The sequence below is a fragment of the Stegostoma tigrinum genome, chromosome 33 (genome assembly GCF_030684315.1).
Source record: "Stegostoma tigrinum isolate sSteTig4 chromosome 33, sSteTig4.hap1, whole genome shotgun sequence".
Classification (NCBI taxonomy): Eukaryota; Metazoa; Chordata; class Chondrichthyes; order Orectolobiformes; family Stegostomatidae; genus Stegostoma; species Stegostoma tigrinum.
Genome location: NC_081386.1, coordinates 3690476 through 3706311, shown reverse-complemented (window position 1 = coordinate 3706311; position 15836 = coordinate 3690476). Strand labels below are relative to the sequence as shown.

General features: G+C 47.2%; 1 protein-coding gene across 9 annotated transcripts in view; it reads right to left on the bottom strand.

The window, feature by feature from the left end:
- The window catches only part of arnt2 (aryl-hydrocarbon receptor nuclear translocator 2), a 367704-nt gene that overhangs the window by 234782 nt on the left and 117086 nt on the right, over window positions 1-15836 (bottom strand). For all 9 annotated transcript variants that reach the window (XM_048562709.2, XM_059639326.1, XM_048562712.2 and 6 more), the window contains one exon: window positions 11149-11251. In XM_048562709.2, coding sequence (XP_048418666.1) covers window positions 11149-11251 — 103 coding nt within the window. The remainder of the gene's footprint in view (window positions 1-11148; window positions 11252-15836) is intronic.

Genomic DNA, 15836 nt, shown 5'->3' with positions numbered 1-15836 from the left:
TTCTATCCAGTTTAGCTATGCCTTCATAAATTGTATTCACATTTCATCTGTGCTTTTGAGTCCGATATTCACAGTCACTGATACTGGATTGCAGATTATCACATACCATTATAATGTTATTACAGCTGCTACACACAGCACTTCTCTGGCTCAAATAACAGAAGCAATAAATGCCTGTCCGTGCTTCAATCTTTAAGGAAATAGTTACTTCAAAGTGAAATATAAGTGTTTATTGCTGCATTCAAAGCAATCAAACTGTGAATAGAATTCAGTTCACACTTTTTTGAAACATAACAGAAAGTCTGCCAGACTGTCAGAAAGATTAGGCTGAACATGTGGTAGCCTGCTCTCACACATGATAATATTCTTCAAAATCACTGGCTCTGGCTGCACATTCCATAGCCTCACAAGTGTGGGTTAAACAGCATCCTCTCTTCTATGTCCTAGATCACAGTTCTATCTTATATTATATCTAGTCATATGAAATATCAGCAATGTTAACCATCAACAATGCAAAAGTATCAGACAGGTATTGATGTTTATTCTCCAGAACAAAGCCTTATCACTATCTGAGAACACGGCAGATCAAATCTAGGCAATTCTTCCATTTTCTAGGATTCCTCAACTCCTGGTCAACATCAATGCTTTGACTCAAGATAATTCCTCACCATCAGCACAAGGCCAAAGCAAATTAATGCCCCTTTGCCAGGTAGATATATTTGTTTTGATGCAACTCCTTATATTTGAAATGCTTCAAAAAGGCAATTCCAAGGGAATAAAGATTTTAGAAGCTTTTGATTAATTATACCTGGCAAGACCTAGTCAGAAATAAATAGATACAATGTTGAACCTGCATCAACCAAGCCAATTGGTGAAAGCCACTGAGTTCACAATATGCAATTCAGATTACTGGATAGCTCAAGAAGTGGATAGGGATTCATGCAATGTTGAAGGATGTTCTACCATTCAGAGAGGGCTAATTATAAAAACGACTGTGAAAAACTCAGCCTGCCTCAACCTTTGGCAAAGCCTATGACCTTGAACCTATCAATGTAAAAACAACTTTCTAGCCAGAAAAAGTGCAGCTTAATGAAGTCAATGTATTATACTTGAAGGAATGGATAAGGAGAGGCTGAGGAGTGGAGCAATTTCAAATTTGAGTCCAGGGCACAAGTACATACAAGTCAGAAATAATATGGACCAGGGAATATCAGAATACTAGGGTAGTAGGATGAAATAGTTTATCATAATTTTTGGAAGTTGAATTTTAAAATTAGGCAGAGGGATTTTGGTCAGTTTTGTGAGAGTTGACCTTTCGTCTTTTCTCCAGCAATCTGCTCCTGTATCCACCCCCATCATCACCTTTCCCTCTCTCTACAGTTCTGGTCGCCACATTACCAAAAGGATGTGGATGCTTTGGAGAGGCTGCAGAGGAGGTTCACCAGGATGTCGCCTGGTTTGGAGGGTGCTAGCTATGAAGAGAGGTTGAGTAGATCAGGATCATTTTCATTAGAAAGATGGAGATTGAGGGGGGACCTGATTGAGGTCTACAAAATCATGAGGGGTATAGATAGGGTGGTAGCAAAAAGCTTTTTCCCCCAGAGTGGGCGACTCAATTACTAGGAGTCATGAGTTCAAAGTGAGAGGAAGAAAGTTTTAGGGAGATATGCGTGGAAAGTTCTTTACACAGAGGGTGGTGGGTGCCTGGAGTGCATTGCCAGCAGAGGTGGTAGATGCAGACACGTTAGCGTCTTTTAAGATATATTTGGACAGGTACATGGATGGGCAGGGAGCAATTGGACACAGACCATTAGAAAATAGATGACAGGTTAGACAGAGGATTTTCATCGGTGCAGGCTTGGAGGGCCAAAGGGCCTGTTCCTGTGCTGTAAGTTTCTTTGTTCTATTTATTTCAGAGCCCCCTTTCCTGCCCCCATTTCTGAAGAAGGGTCCAGACCCGAAACGTCAGCTTTCCTGCTCCTCCGATGCAGTCTGGCCTGTTGTGTTCATCCAGCTCCACACTTCGATATACAATTGCAACCGCTGTCTACAGAAGGAATCAGTTAAGTCAAAATGTGAAGAGATATAAGGGGAGTATAATTTTGAGAAGATTTGTAGCTCAGGTTGAGGTTCTGGATGTAAGTTTGCTCGCTGAGCTGGAAGGTTCATTTTCAGACATTTCATCACCATTCTAGGTAACATCATCAGTGAGCCTCCGATGAAGCGCTGGTGTTATGTCCCGCTTTCTATTTATGTGTTTAGATTTCCTTGGGTTGGTGATGTCATGATATCACCAACACTGGAAATGACATCAACACAGGAAGTGACATCACCAACCCAAGGAAATCTAAACACATAAATAGAAAGCGGGACATAACACCAGTGCTTCATCAGAGGCTCACTGTTGATGTTACCTAGAATGGTGACAAAACATCTGGTAACAAACCGGCAAGCTCAGTGAACTAGGTTACATCTCAAACACAATAAAGACCCACTCTCTTGTGGACCGAGAGGAGGAGAGTGCTATCTTGGAGGTGAAAGGAGGATGTCGGGTTGGCTGTGCACCCTTGCGACCAGTGGATCTTAATGCTGGCTTCGGCCTAACACTGGTTCAGGGGAGCAGCCAACCTGCAACGATGGCTGCGGCAAGTGCTTGGGCTCCAGGTCAGGGGGTCCGGAACACCATCCGTGTTTCTGTAAAGAAGGTGGATGAAGGTGCACCTGTGGACCGCACCTTCTTCGTGAAGAGGGTCCTGTTGGACTGTTGTGGGTTCGCTGCTGCGGACATTTACTGCCTGCAGGATTTCCCCGGAGGAGGTTTTTACGACGTGACCTTCAGGAGTTCCAAGCTTTGCGAGCGCTTCCTGAAGGTTTTCAAGGAGAAAGGAGGTGAGGGCCCCCTCTCTGTATTGACCGCTGTCCCGCTGTTTGTGATGCCAGCACAGAGGAGCCGTATGGTGACTGTATACATGTACAACCCACATGTGCCAGCAGTTGATGTCCTGACCTTCCTCGGAAGATATGTGAAGGTGGAAGGGGACCTAACTGACATCATGGACCCCTTTGGCATCTGGACGAGTAAGAGGCAGGTCAAGGTGACGCTGAGGATGGGCGCAGACGGGAATGTCGCACACCCACCGTCCAGCTTCGCGATCGGCGGGAGCAGGGGCTACCTGACCTATGCAGGGCAACCTAAAGTCTGCCATGCCTGTGGTAGGTCAGGTCACATGGTGGCCGACTGCAAAGCCACCATCTGCAGGGAGGAGGGACACCTTGTAAAGGATTGCCCACGAGAGAGAAGCTGCAACCTTTGCGGGGAAGCGGGCCACTTCTATAGGGCATGCCCGCGGTGGGGTACCACCTACGCCCAGGTCGCCGGCAGGGGAAATGCGGGGCCAGCCGCGCCCCCCCCGCCTGAGGAGAGGAAGGCACCAGGGCCCAGCAAGGACCCCACTAATGTGCAGGAGGGCAGGCCGCGCAGGAGGGCCCAGCCCTGCAGGATGGGCCCGAGGCCAGCAAAGCACCCCTGCAGGCTCCGATCCCCCCCGACAACCCGGAGCCAATGGAGGCGGCGACAGGCGACCCAGGGGAGTAGACAACAGTCCGGAAAGCGAGGAGGAAGGTGCGTCGACGGGCCCAGGAACCGCAACCATCAGGCGGGAAGAGGCAGCTACAGGGGGGCTATAAGAGCTCCTCTGACGAGGAGGATTCGGAGAGGGCCCACTCGAAGCAGAAGTTAAAGGTCTCGAGGGGGAAGGAAAGCAGCACCCCGCTTCCAGGTGACGGGAGGCGTCCTGAGGCTCCCTCCGACACCCAGTCAAGTGCCGCTGGAGCACCGGAGGGCCCCCCGGAACTTCCAGGCGGGAAGGAGGAAACAGCGCGTCCCCAGCCTGACCCGGAGCCGGACCCTCCTGCCTCCGCACCCCTGACGGGGGGATGCCACCCGGAAGGCAGCACGGACGGTTTCCTGAGCCCAGAGAGCGTCCAGCAGTTAGCCCGGGCAATGGGCATGAAGGGACAGATGGAGGGGCTGGACCTTGGACTTGGGGAGGGTACTGCGGTCACTGCCCACAATGGGGGTACGAGTTGCGAGCATTAATGTGCGCAGCGTCAAGTCAACCGCGAGATGTGTGTCCACGTTGGCCTAGCTGACCACCATCAAGGCGGACCTCCTGTTTCTGCAGGAGTGCAGGATATCGCACCTCGGCAGGTACGGGAAATGGTCCGGCGCCTGGACCTGTGGGCCTTCGATCTGGTCGGTGGGGTAACGACTGTCGCTCCTCGGGCCTGGCTATTCTGCTGTGGGGGCGCGACTTCACCATCTCTCAAGTTCAGGAGGTGGTGGGGGGCGCCTCCTAGTGGCTGACATCACCTACAGAAATGCTCCCCTGAGGCTGATCAACGTGTACGCCCCAGCGGTACGGAGTGAGCGGTTGGCCATCCTGCAGCGGCTTCCACCCCTGCTGGCTATGTCCAGGCCGGTCATCCTAGGCGGAGACTTCAACTGCATCATTGATGCAGACGGAAGATCCGGCGTGGGGACAGCGGGTGGGGGGGTTCAACTGGACGTCACGTCCAGATTCCTGATGGGCACGGTGAAGGACACCAAGCTGCTCGACTTCTTCAGCACCCCTGCAGACGGAGCGCAGCAGAGGTACACCTGGTCGCGGCCAGACGGGTCTATCCGCTCGAGGATAGACTTCCTGTTTGTGTCACGGACGTTCTCGGTCAGGTCCACCGGTGTCGAGCCGGTGTTCTTCTCTGACCACTGCCTCCTGTTGGCCGACCGTCACTTACAGGACGACCGGCCGGCCGGCAAGGGGACGTGGAAGCTCAACACGACTCTGTTGACCCCAGAGAATGTCGAGGAGCTTAAGAGGGAGTACGCCGGTTGGAGAACCATGAAACCCCTCTTTGAGTCTCCAGGCGACTGGTGGGAGACGGTGAAGGAGAACATCAAGAGGTTCTTTGTCCTCAAGGGTGTTCAGAAGGCAAGAGAGAGGTGGGGAAAGCTGTCGCGACTCCAGAAAAGGGTGCAGAACCTGCTCCTTCTGCAGTTGATGGGGATCGATGTCACAGAGGACCTCCGCGAGGTGAGGGGCCAGCAAGCCCCGCTCTTCGCCGCGGAGGCCTCCAGGATAATCTTCCGGTCCAGGGTCCGCTCCGTGGAGCAGGACGAGACGTGCTCGCGTTTCTTCTTTCAGAAGGTGCACAAAGAGAGCTCTGTGCTTAGCCGGCTGAAGGAGGACGATGGCTCGGTGACGTCGTCACGGCCCGACGTTTTGAGGATCAGCAGATCCTTCTATGCCGGACTGTACGACACGAAGCCCATGGCGAGCACGGCCTCCGAGTCGTTCCTGTCGTCTATCACGGAAGTCTTAGACGACGGCACGAGGGAGCGGCCGGACCGGCCGATATCCCTGGATGAGCTGGCCAGAGCCCTCAAGTCCTTGGAGAGGAATAGGACTCCCGGAAGCGACGGCTTACCGGTCGAGCTGTATTCCGCTCTGTGGGGCCTGGTCAGCCAGGACCTGCTGGAGGTGTACGATAGTGCGCTTCGGGCAGGGGAAATGTGCAAGTCCATGAGGAAGGGCATCATCACCCTTGTTTACAAGAGGAAGGGGGAGAAGGAAGAAATTAAGAATTGGCGTCCCATTTCACTTTTGAACGTGGACTACAAAATCCTGGCCAAGGTCATTGCCAACTGGGTCAGGTCTGTCCTGGAGTCAGTGATTCACCCTGACCAAACCTGTGCTGTGCCGGGCAGGAAGATCGCTGAGATCCTCACGCTCATCAGGGATACGATCGCCTATGTACAGGACAGGCGGGTGGACACCTGCCTCGTCAGCCTGGATCAGGAGAAGGCCTTCGACAGGGTCTCTCATGCTGACATGAGGGACGTCCTCTCCAAATTGGGGTTCGGGGAGGGCATCCACAATTGGATCCGGCTGCTCTACGCCAACATTGTTAGCACAGTCTCGATCAACGGGTGGGAATCAGACAGTTTTCCTGTTAGATCTGGAGTCAGGCAGGGCTGCCCGCTCTCTCCTGCCTTGTTCGTGTGCTGTGTGGAGCCCTTCGCCGCCTCCATCAGGAAGGACGTGAGCCTGGAGGGCGTGACTATGCCAGGCAGCGGAGGCCTTCAGGTCAAGACCTCACTGTACATGGACGATGTCGCCGTCTTCTGCACCGATCGTCGGTCGGTGAGTAGACTATTGGACATCTGCGGCCAGTTTGAACTGGCCTCGGGTGCCAAAGTCAATAGGGGTAAGAGCGAGGTCATGTTCTTCGGGAACTGGGACGACCACTCCTTCATCCCCTTCACCATCAGGACAGACTACCTGAAGATGCTGGGTGTTTGGTTTGGTGGAGCTGGGGCATGCACTAAGACTTGGGAGGAGCGTATCGCCAAATTGAAGCAGAAGCTGGGCAGGTGGACGCTCCGGTCCCTCTCCATCGCGGGTAAGAACCTGGTTGTCAGGTGCGAGGGGCTTTTGGTACTGTTGTATGTGGCGCAGGCCTGGCCTATTCCACTTCATTTGGGGGTCGAGGATGGACCGGGTCCGCAGGGACACCATGTACAAAGACCTGGGGAATGGGGGAAAGGGCGTACCGAACGCCACCCTCGCCCTGACAGCTACCTTTGTGTGCGGCTGCATCAAGCTGTGCGTAGATCCTCAGTACGCAAACACCAAGTGTCACTACTTACTGAGGTTCTACCTGTCCCCGGTGTTGCGAAGGATGGGCCTGGCCTCGTTGCCGCGGGACGCTCCGAGTAATTGGACCGTTCCGTACCACCTGTCCTTCATGGAGAAATTTTTGAAAGGAAACACCTTTGACCACAAGGCCGTCAGGCAGTGGTCAGCACATAGTATCCTCGGGACCCTTCGGGAAAAGGAGAGGGTGGATCCCGTCGTGTGGTTCCCCACGCAGACTGCCAAAGTCGTTTGGCAGAATGCCTCATCGCCAGAACTTTCAAACAAGCACAAGGACATTGCTTGGCTGGCGGTGAGAGGGGCTCTGCCAGTGAGATCCTTTATGCATGCCCGGAATCTCTGCACCACCGCACGCTACCCTCGAGGTGGCTGCGGGGGTACGAGACTGTCGATCACCTCCTTCTGGAGTGTGCCTATGCGCAGGTGGTCTGGAGGGGGATGCAGTGGTATTTGTCGAGGTTCATCCCGAGCAGCTCCGTGACGCGGGACTCCGTGCTCTACGGGCTGTTTCCGGGGATGCACACCGAGACCAACATCAACTGCGCCTGGTGGACCATCAATGTGGTGAAAGACGCTCTTTGGTCTGCCCGCAACTTGCTGGTCTGCCAGCTGAAAGAACTAACCCCGACCGAGTGTTGCAGACTGGCGCACTCCAAGGTCCAGGACTACGTGCTGAGGGACGCGCTAAAGCTTGGGGCAGCCGCCGCCAAGGCGCAGTGGGGAAAGACCACCGTATGAGCCCCCTCGTCCAGAAAGGGGAAAAGAACCCTATCTGGTAACTGGGCCCAGCTGGCGCCTTCCCCAACTGGTCAGGGGGCCAACTGGGACTGTGCGGGGTGACGACTGCCGGGGTGGTTTCTTTGCTTTGTTTTTTTTTCTCTGTTTTGTTTTTTTTTCCTTTAGTTGGTGTACGTAACCCAGAGCGGCTTGCATGACTGGGTAGGTGTATAGATGTTTTTTTTGTACATTCTATGAATAAAGTATATTTTTTCAAATAAAAAAAAAGTGACAATGTCTGAAAACGAACCTTCCAGCTCAGCGACCAAACTTACATCCAAGAGTATAATTTCTTTGCGCATAAGACTCTGTAGGGGGTACGATTTGGAAACAGGGTCCAATTTTGTTTTGCTTTTAGTATTAAGACCTTTTTGAACTGATTTCCATTATCTAAGACACTTGCAACATTCCTCGAATTTTCTTTCCAGCTATGTGGGCCTCTGAGGTGTGTGGGCAACTGCTATTTCCAGAACTGGAAGTAAATGCCAACCAATGTGTGTGGAACATTTGAATGCTGCACACACTGGCCGCTGCAACACCTTAGGGGGAATGTTGGACATTTATTTTCTTTCTCTTCTTATTTTATATAATAAACTTGTGTTTTGATATTAAAGAACAGTATGCAGTCCTGTGTAACTATATTTCAGTGACTAACTATCATGTTAACTAACTAAAAATAAATTCAACATCTGATCGATCAAACTAGGTTTCATTCCAGGGCCTGAATTGTCCAGTAGTAGCATCAGCTGGGATGAATAGAATAGAACAGAATCATGACGGGTGGAAACAGCCTTTTCGGTCCAACAAGTCAAAACATAGAAATATAGAAGATAGGAGCAGGAGGAGGCCATACGATCCTTTGAGCCTGCTCCACGATTCTTCATGATCATGGCTGATCGTCCAACAGTCTGATCTTGCTTTCTCTCCAGAAACTTTAATCGCATTCGCCCCAAGTGCGAAGATTCCAGGCCAAATAAGTCAGCTTTCCTGCCCCTCTGATGCTGCCTGGCCTGCTGTGTTCGTCCAACTTCTATAACTTGTTATTTCTTCCACCTTTACCAAGGCAATTAGTCCATATGTAATGCTAGTCCAGCTTGTAACACCCATGTGATGAATAAACAGAAATAAAAAAGCAATATGCTATTTAAATAGAGGGAGATTACGGAACACAGTAGGAAAGAAGTTGGGTGTTCTGGTATGTGAATCACAGAGTTTGTATGTAGGAGCAATAAGTGATTATGAAGATAATTTTTGTTTAATTTACCCATGGGGCTTGAGTGTTGCTGGCTGTACCAGCATTTATTGCCTGTCCCCAGTTGTTCTTGAGAAAGCAGTGGTGAGTTACCTTCTTGAACTTATGTGCTGTAGATACACAATGCCATTTGTCAGGAGGACTTCCAGGATTTTGACCCAGTAATAGTGAAGGAACGATGATATATTTCCAGGTCAGGATAATGAGTGGTTTGGAAGGGAACTTCCCTTGTCCTTCTAGATGTTCTAAGGACCTCTGGTAAATTTCTGCATTACACAGTGCTGCTACTGAGCACTGGTAGCAGAGAGAGTAGATGTTTGTGCACGTGGTGCCAATTAAACTGTTACTTTGGCCTGGATATTGTCAAGCTTCCTAAATGTTGCTGGAGTTGCACCCACCCAGGCAAGTGGGGGAGATTCCATCAGACTCTGATTTGTGCCTTGCACATAGTGGACAGACTTTGGAGAGTCGTGTGGTGAGTTAGTCACTGTAGGACTCCTAGTCTCTGACCTGCTCTTGTAGCCACTACTTACAGCTAGCCCAGTTCAGTTTTTGGTTGATGCTAACTTGTTGATGATGGTACCAACTGGCACTTACAAATGCCTAAGTTGCTCGCTGATGCTCAGTTTGAGTTTCACCAGGGTCACTCTGCTCCTGATCTAATTGCAGCCTTGGTACAAACATGTTGACACAGCTGAATTCCACAGGTGAAATCACTGCCCTTGACAGCAAGGCACCAAATGTAACACTGATAATGGGGGATTCAGTGATGATTATTTCGTTGATTGTCAAGGGCCGGTGGCTCGATTGTCTCTCACTGGAGATGGTCATTGCCTCTTCTTTGTTTCGTACGATTATCACTTACCACTTATCAGCCCTAGCCTGTTATGTAGCTGAGGAGTTGCGAACGGTACTGAACATTGTGCATCCCCACTTTTGACCTTGTGATGGAAGGATGGTTGTCGATGAAGTATCTCAGGATGGTTGGCCCTGGGACACCATCCAGAGGACTCTATAGAGAATCCCTGGAGCTGAGATGAATGACCTCCAAAAATCACAAACATTTTTCTGCATACCACATGTGGCTCCAGCCAGCAGAGATTCTGTCCCCTGACTGCCACTGATTCCAGTTTTGACAGGGCTTCTTGATGTCTCATTCAGTCAACTGCAGTCTTGATTTCAAGGGTACTGACTTTCACCTCTCGAATTGAGCTCTCTTATGCATGGAATACAAGTGTTTACTGCGAAAGGAATGGAATATTAAAGTCCAGATATTTACTACAGTTGAAGATAGTCTTAATGAAATTCCATTTGGAGTAGTATGTACAGTTTTGGACCGATTGAGAAAGGATATAATTGCATTAGAAGCAGTTTAGAGAAGGTTAAATTTTTAACTTTATCAACATGTGACTTATATGCCAAAACACACAAATTAGTTTGTACCACTGAGTTCTGCAATCCTTCTCTATTTAAGTTGTATACCATTTTACTTCTACATCATTGATGGGATGTGAGCTCCTTATTTTCCATTCCGAAGGGTTCATTTCTGAGATGAAGGACTATTTTCTGAAGCCAGGGTGAACAGGTTGTTAGGAATTTCAAAGAAATAGGGTGATCTTACTGAAACAAACAACACCCTGAGGGGACTTCCAAGGCTGGATACTAGGAGGATGTTTCCTCTTGTTGGGGAGGTTAGAATGGGGGGACACAGTTTTAAAATAAGCAGCCTCAGTCTTAAGGCCAAATCAAGAGAAACATTTTCCACAGGTAGATTATTGTTCATCGTATTCTCCTGCCCAGAAAGCAGTGGAGGCTGGATCGCAGATGGGAGTCAAAGGTCATGGAGAGCAGACACCTAAGTGGATTTTAGACCACAACTGGATCAGCCTTGAGTTTACTGATGACAGAACAGGCTCAAAAGTTACTCTTACTCCCAAGTGCCATGTCCCTAGAATTGAAAAATCACTAGATAGCCAGAAACTATTACAATTAAACAAAAGCTGTTACAAAAATTTACTTGAAAATGTAGCACTCAAAAACAATTTTAAAAATCAAGGAACAAAAAATCTGAATAAGTGAGAAAATGAGATATATTGACCCAATTTGAATCCCTATTTGTACAAATGTTATTTGTTTAAACTTTTCTCACAGAAACTTTCAAAGATCAAAGCTATTTCAATCAAGCAAACTACATTATGTGCGATTATACATGCATATAAACAGAAATAAATGCTAATATATCATTCAGAAAGTATCATTTCACTTCGAATCTATGCACAATAAATCAAATACCACAATTGAGCTCATAAACAGAAGAGGTGCAACGGCAACAAGGTTAATCATTTAATTATGTAAATAGCTAATAGGAAAACCTCACTTCATGTTATTAGACTGTGTCCTTACCTCATTCTACAAATAAAGGAACGTCTGGATCCCATGCACATTCTCATTGAAGACTGCTGCCCTTCTTTTTTAACTGTCCCAGTCTTGAGATCCAGTATACGGCCTATGTTTTAAGAGGAAACAAAAAGAAATGATGCAAAGTTAAGATTACTGCACAATGTTTTCAGATTGAGGATAATGTAGAAAGGGAGTGAGAGTTGAAGATGGGTTTCAATATCTTACTGGGGATTCCAACAACCTGCATTTATAGTGTGGGAAAGCATTTCACAGGTATTTTATCAAACAGAATTTAACCCACGTCAGGAGTGGGTAAATGGTCAAAATTTTAGTTGAAACCTTAAATGTTCATTGGACATTTCAAACGGTGGGGATTGAAGTGGCGAGGTTTAGGAAAGGGATTTCAGAGGTTATAGCCAAGATGACTGAAGCACGCCACCAATAGTGGAGCAACTAAAACCAGAGATGTGCAATCAATCATGAGATCTCTAAGAGTTGTAGCTGCTGCAAGAGTTAACAGAGATGGGTGAAACTTGGAATGATTTGAACAGAAGGATGAGATCATAGGATGCTTAGACAGAGTGGGGCATACAAGGTTGTGGCTGCACAGGAGGTGTGGAAAGCAAGATTAACATTATTTGAAGTTACAGAGGTCCATTCAGCAGTCTAACAACAGCATGGAAGAAGCTGTTGTTGAACCTGTTAGTGCACGTGTTCAAATTTCTGTATCTTCTGCCTGATGGAAGAGGTCAGAAGAGAGCATTACCAGGGTGGGAGAGGTTTTTGAAGATGTTGGCATCTTTCTGCACCAATGAGGTGTAAATGAAGTCCATGGATGGGAGTTTAGCTTCCATGATGGTCTGGGCTGTGCACATAACTATCTGCAGTTCTGTACATTCCTGAGCAGAACAGTTGCTGCACCAGGTTGTTATGTAATGCAAGGAATATAGGGCTAAGGACCAAGTGCAGGAAACTGGGATTACAATAGTTAGGTGGATCTTTTTTGATAGGTGTGGACACAAAACATTTTTTTCTGTGTTGTCGACCTCTAATACTCCAAGGCATTGGTGAGTCCAGAGTCCATGTAGGACAAATGAGCACTCGGCAAATGAGACTTGCCGCGTGTTAGGATAGATGCAACAGAGATTTGAATGAGTTCAGGCTTACATCCATTGGAAATTAGCAAAGTAGCCAGGAAACCATTTCTGTTTCATGTGCAGCCATTCACTGGGTTTACACAATTATCTGACCTACCCATAGTTGTCTGCTAGAATACCTCAACCATAAACAGACATTTTTATGAAAGGAAAAACATTTCTAATAGTAAGAAAAGATAGCTTGGCTAATCATCCCAAGATCCCACATGATTTCATCAACTCAACCTGTTGTAACCATGAGTGTACTCATGTATTCCATACTATAAGAGAATCTGTAACAATTTCAAATTCCTATGCAGGAAACTCAACTATATTTCAAGCATTGGCCATAAAATAACAATTCAAAATGGTGTAAACACTCAGCTGCTCAGGCAGCAAGTTGGAGAGAAAAACACAGTCAGCATTTCTGGTTCTCTGAACTGTTCTATTTTCATTTCAGATTTCCAGTATTTATTGTATTTTGCTTTTGCATTAGTCAAAACTGGGTTAGTCCAGTTTCAGTATTCAAAATCTTAACGATGTGAGTAACTTGCTAAAATAGTTTACCTTAGTACTTCAGAACTTTTAAATAAATTTCTTATGAAATGGAAGATTGAGGCCTTGGTTCAACAAATTTTCAATTTATAAATATTGTTTAGTCACCAATGAATTCAGCCATTACATTAAAGTCCATTTAACAGTATATTATACATTATTTTCTAATCCCTTATGCCCAACTGAAATAACTCACCATATTCACTATATCCCTCCCCCTCTGAGTCCAAGGACATCGGCTGATTCTTATTCTTCTGCTCGACCTGAGGTGTTTTAGCAATCTGCCTCGAACACAGGCGACAGGCGATGTGTAAGGCACAACAGCTTGCGCCTTGCAAGGAACATCTCAGACGGAATTCATTCTCTTCTGCAGGTGGCAAAAGGTGTTGAAGAGGAGACATCCACTGTGTCCATCTTAGATTCTGAGGTCTCTTCAATGCTTGACAGAGAGAGAAAATCCATCGGTTCGCCACCCTTTCTGACTGTTCTAAGGAGCCAAGCATGTTTTGCTTCCACACCGTAGCTTTCAAATGGTCAACGTGCTTGTTCAGGATTGTCGCATCTACGCAAATTTTATATGTCGCTGGACCTGAACTTGTACCAACCATGCCTCTTACCCATGCAGGGCCATTCCCAGTGGTTCCTACACTAAACTTCATCCCATGAAGCACACTGTCTCTTGCTTAGCAGTCTTGTGCCTGGCATTGGCACTCCTGATGCCATTCCACCTTCCCTGTTAGGACCGGGAAGATCAGATATTACCTGGTGTGGAGTCTTCTCTTCATTAGCAACTCAACCAGAGCTATCCCTGTAGTTGCATGACTGGTGGTCCTGAAATCAAATAGGAACTGGGACAGTTTGTTATCCAGTGAAGCTGTTTCTTTAAGTGAGCCTTCAAAGTTTGGACTGCTCTTTCTGCCACACCATTGGATGCTGGATTGCATGGAGCTGTCCTTTATTGTCGAATGCCATTCCACTTTATGAAATATTCAAATTCCCTGCTAGTAAATGATGGCCCTTTATCTGTGACCAACACAAAGTCTGTGTATTTCAGAGGATGCGCAGAATTTTTCTATTGTCGTCCCCACATTTGACAAATGAATTCTATGCATATCCAATCATTTTGAGTGGACCCCCACAGTGACTAATAATGCTGAGCCCATGCACAGTTGACGTGTAATCGAGTCGAAGGTTTACCTAGTCATTCCCATTAATGTGTGGGAGCTGCTGACAGTAATTTCTGTCTTTGTTGGCACTCTGGCCACTGCCCCACCAACGCACCAACGCAGCTCAATCTGCATCTGATTCTGGCTACCAGACAAAGCTTCTTGTCAACATTTTCATTGTAAATGCCTGGATGACCCTGGTGGAGTTCAGCCAGTATCTGGCAGCAATGTTTGCTTGAGACAATCACTCTTGCTTCCCATAATAATATGCCATCCTCTACTGTGATCTGGTCTCTCTGGGTCCAAAAAGGTTTCAGTACTGGTTGTGACAGCTCTTTGGTTTCTCCCATCACCACTGTTTCAGTTTTGCTAAGACAAGATCTTTCTACATCCAAAGTCTGATACTGAAATAATGAAAATAATCTGTCTCTCAACATTGACAAAACTAAAGAACTGATCATCGACTTCAGGGGAAAAAAGGGAGAACACAGCCCCATCTACATTAACGGAAATGAGGTTGAGAGAGTGAACAGCTTCAAGTTCCTCGGAATGATGATAACTGATGACATGTCCTGCGCTTCCCAGGTAGATGCGACAGTCAAAAAGGCACAACAATGCCCTTTCTTCCTCAGGTGGCTCAGGAAATTTTACTCGTCCATAAGCTCCCTCATTAACTTTGACAGATGTACCACCGAAAGCATACTGTCTGGGTGCACAATGGCCCGGTATGGCAACTGTTCTGCCCAGGTCTATAAGAAATTACAGAAGGTGCTGTGCACAGCCCAGACCATCACGGAAGCCAACCTTCCAACCATGGACTCTATTTACATGGCTCACTGCTGTGGAAATGCAGCCAACATCATCAAAGACCCATCGCACCCTGGTAATGATCTCCTATGACCTCTTCCATCAGGCAGATGATACAGAAGCCTGAACATACATGAGCAGGTTCAGGAACAGCTTCTTTCTGGCTGTTATCAGACTGTTAAATGGCCTCTAGCCTCAAATAATATAACCTGCAATGTAACCTGCATGCCTCTAAGTCTTTTTGATCTGTACATCCTTTGCTTGCTGTGATCTGCCTATACCACTCATAAACAAAGCTTTTCACTGTATTTCAACACAAGTGACAATAAAATCAAAAATCAAAATCAATAATGTCAGCTGTGACTGAAAGTGTGTCCAGAAAATTTAGAACCAGTACGGATCCTTCCAGTGGGTGGTGGTTCAATGCATCTGCATTCGTTACTTGGCTTCCCGGACAGTATTCCAACTTGTAATTATATGCACTTAGTATTAGCTGAATTTGGCCTGAAGCTCTGAGCGGTCCTGCTTTGTCCTGTTTAAGTAGACCTAATAGGGGTTCGTGGTCCACTATTATTACAAATGTATGTCCGTACAGGTATTGGTGGAACCTCCTGACTCCAAATATGACCGCCTATCCTTCTTTCTCTATCTGGGCATTCCTACGCTTTAAATTAGTCAAACTTCTGGATGCGTATGCTATTGGGTATTCCACTCTACTGAGCCACCCATAAGCTAATGCTACTCAATGCCGTATGGGGACGGATTGCATGTCAAAGCCAGATCTCAAGTGATATAACAGTGTGCAAACATCTTAGAGGATGATAGCTGTTTCTTCCCTTCCCTGAAAGCTACGGCATGGCTACATGATCATTTCAAAGGCTGGCCACTTTTTGGGAGTTTCCGAACAGTTCACCAGTCCAAGGTCTTTTCCCTAGGGTGGGGGAGCTTAAAACAAGGGGGCATATTTTTAAAGTGAGAGGAGAAAGATTTAAAAGAGATCTGAAGGGTAACTTTTGCACATAGAAGT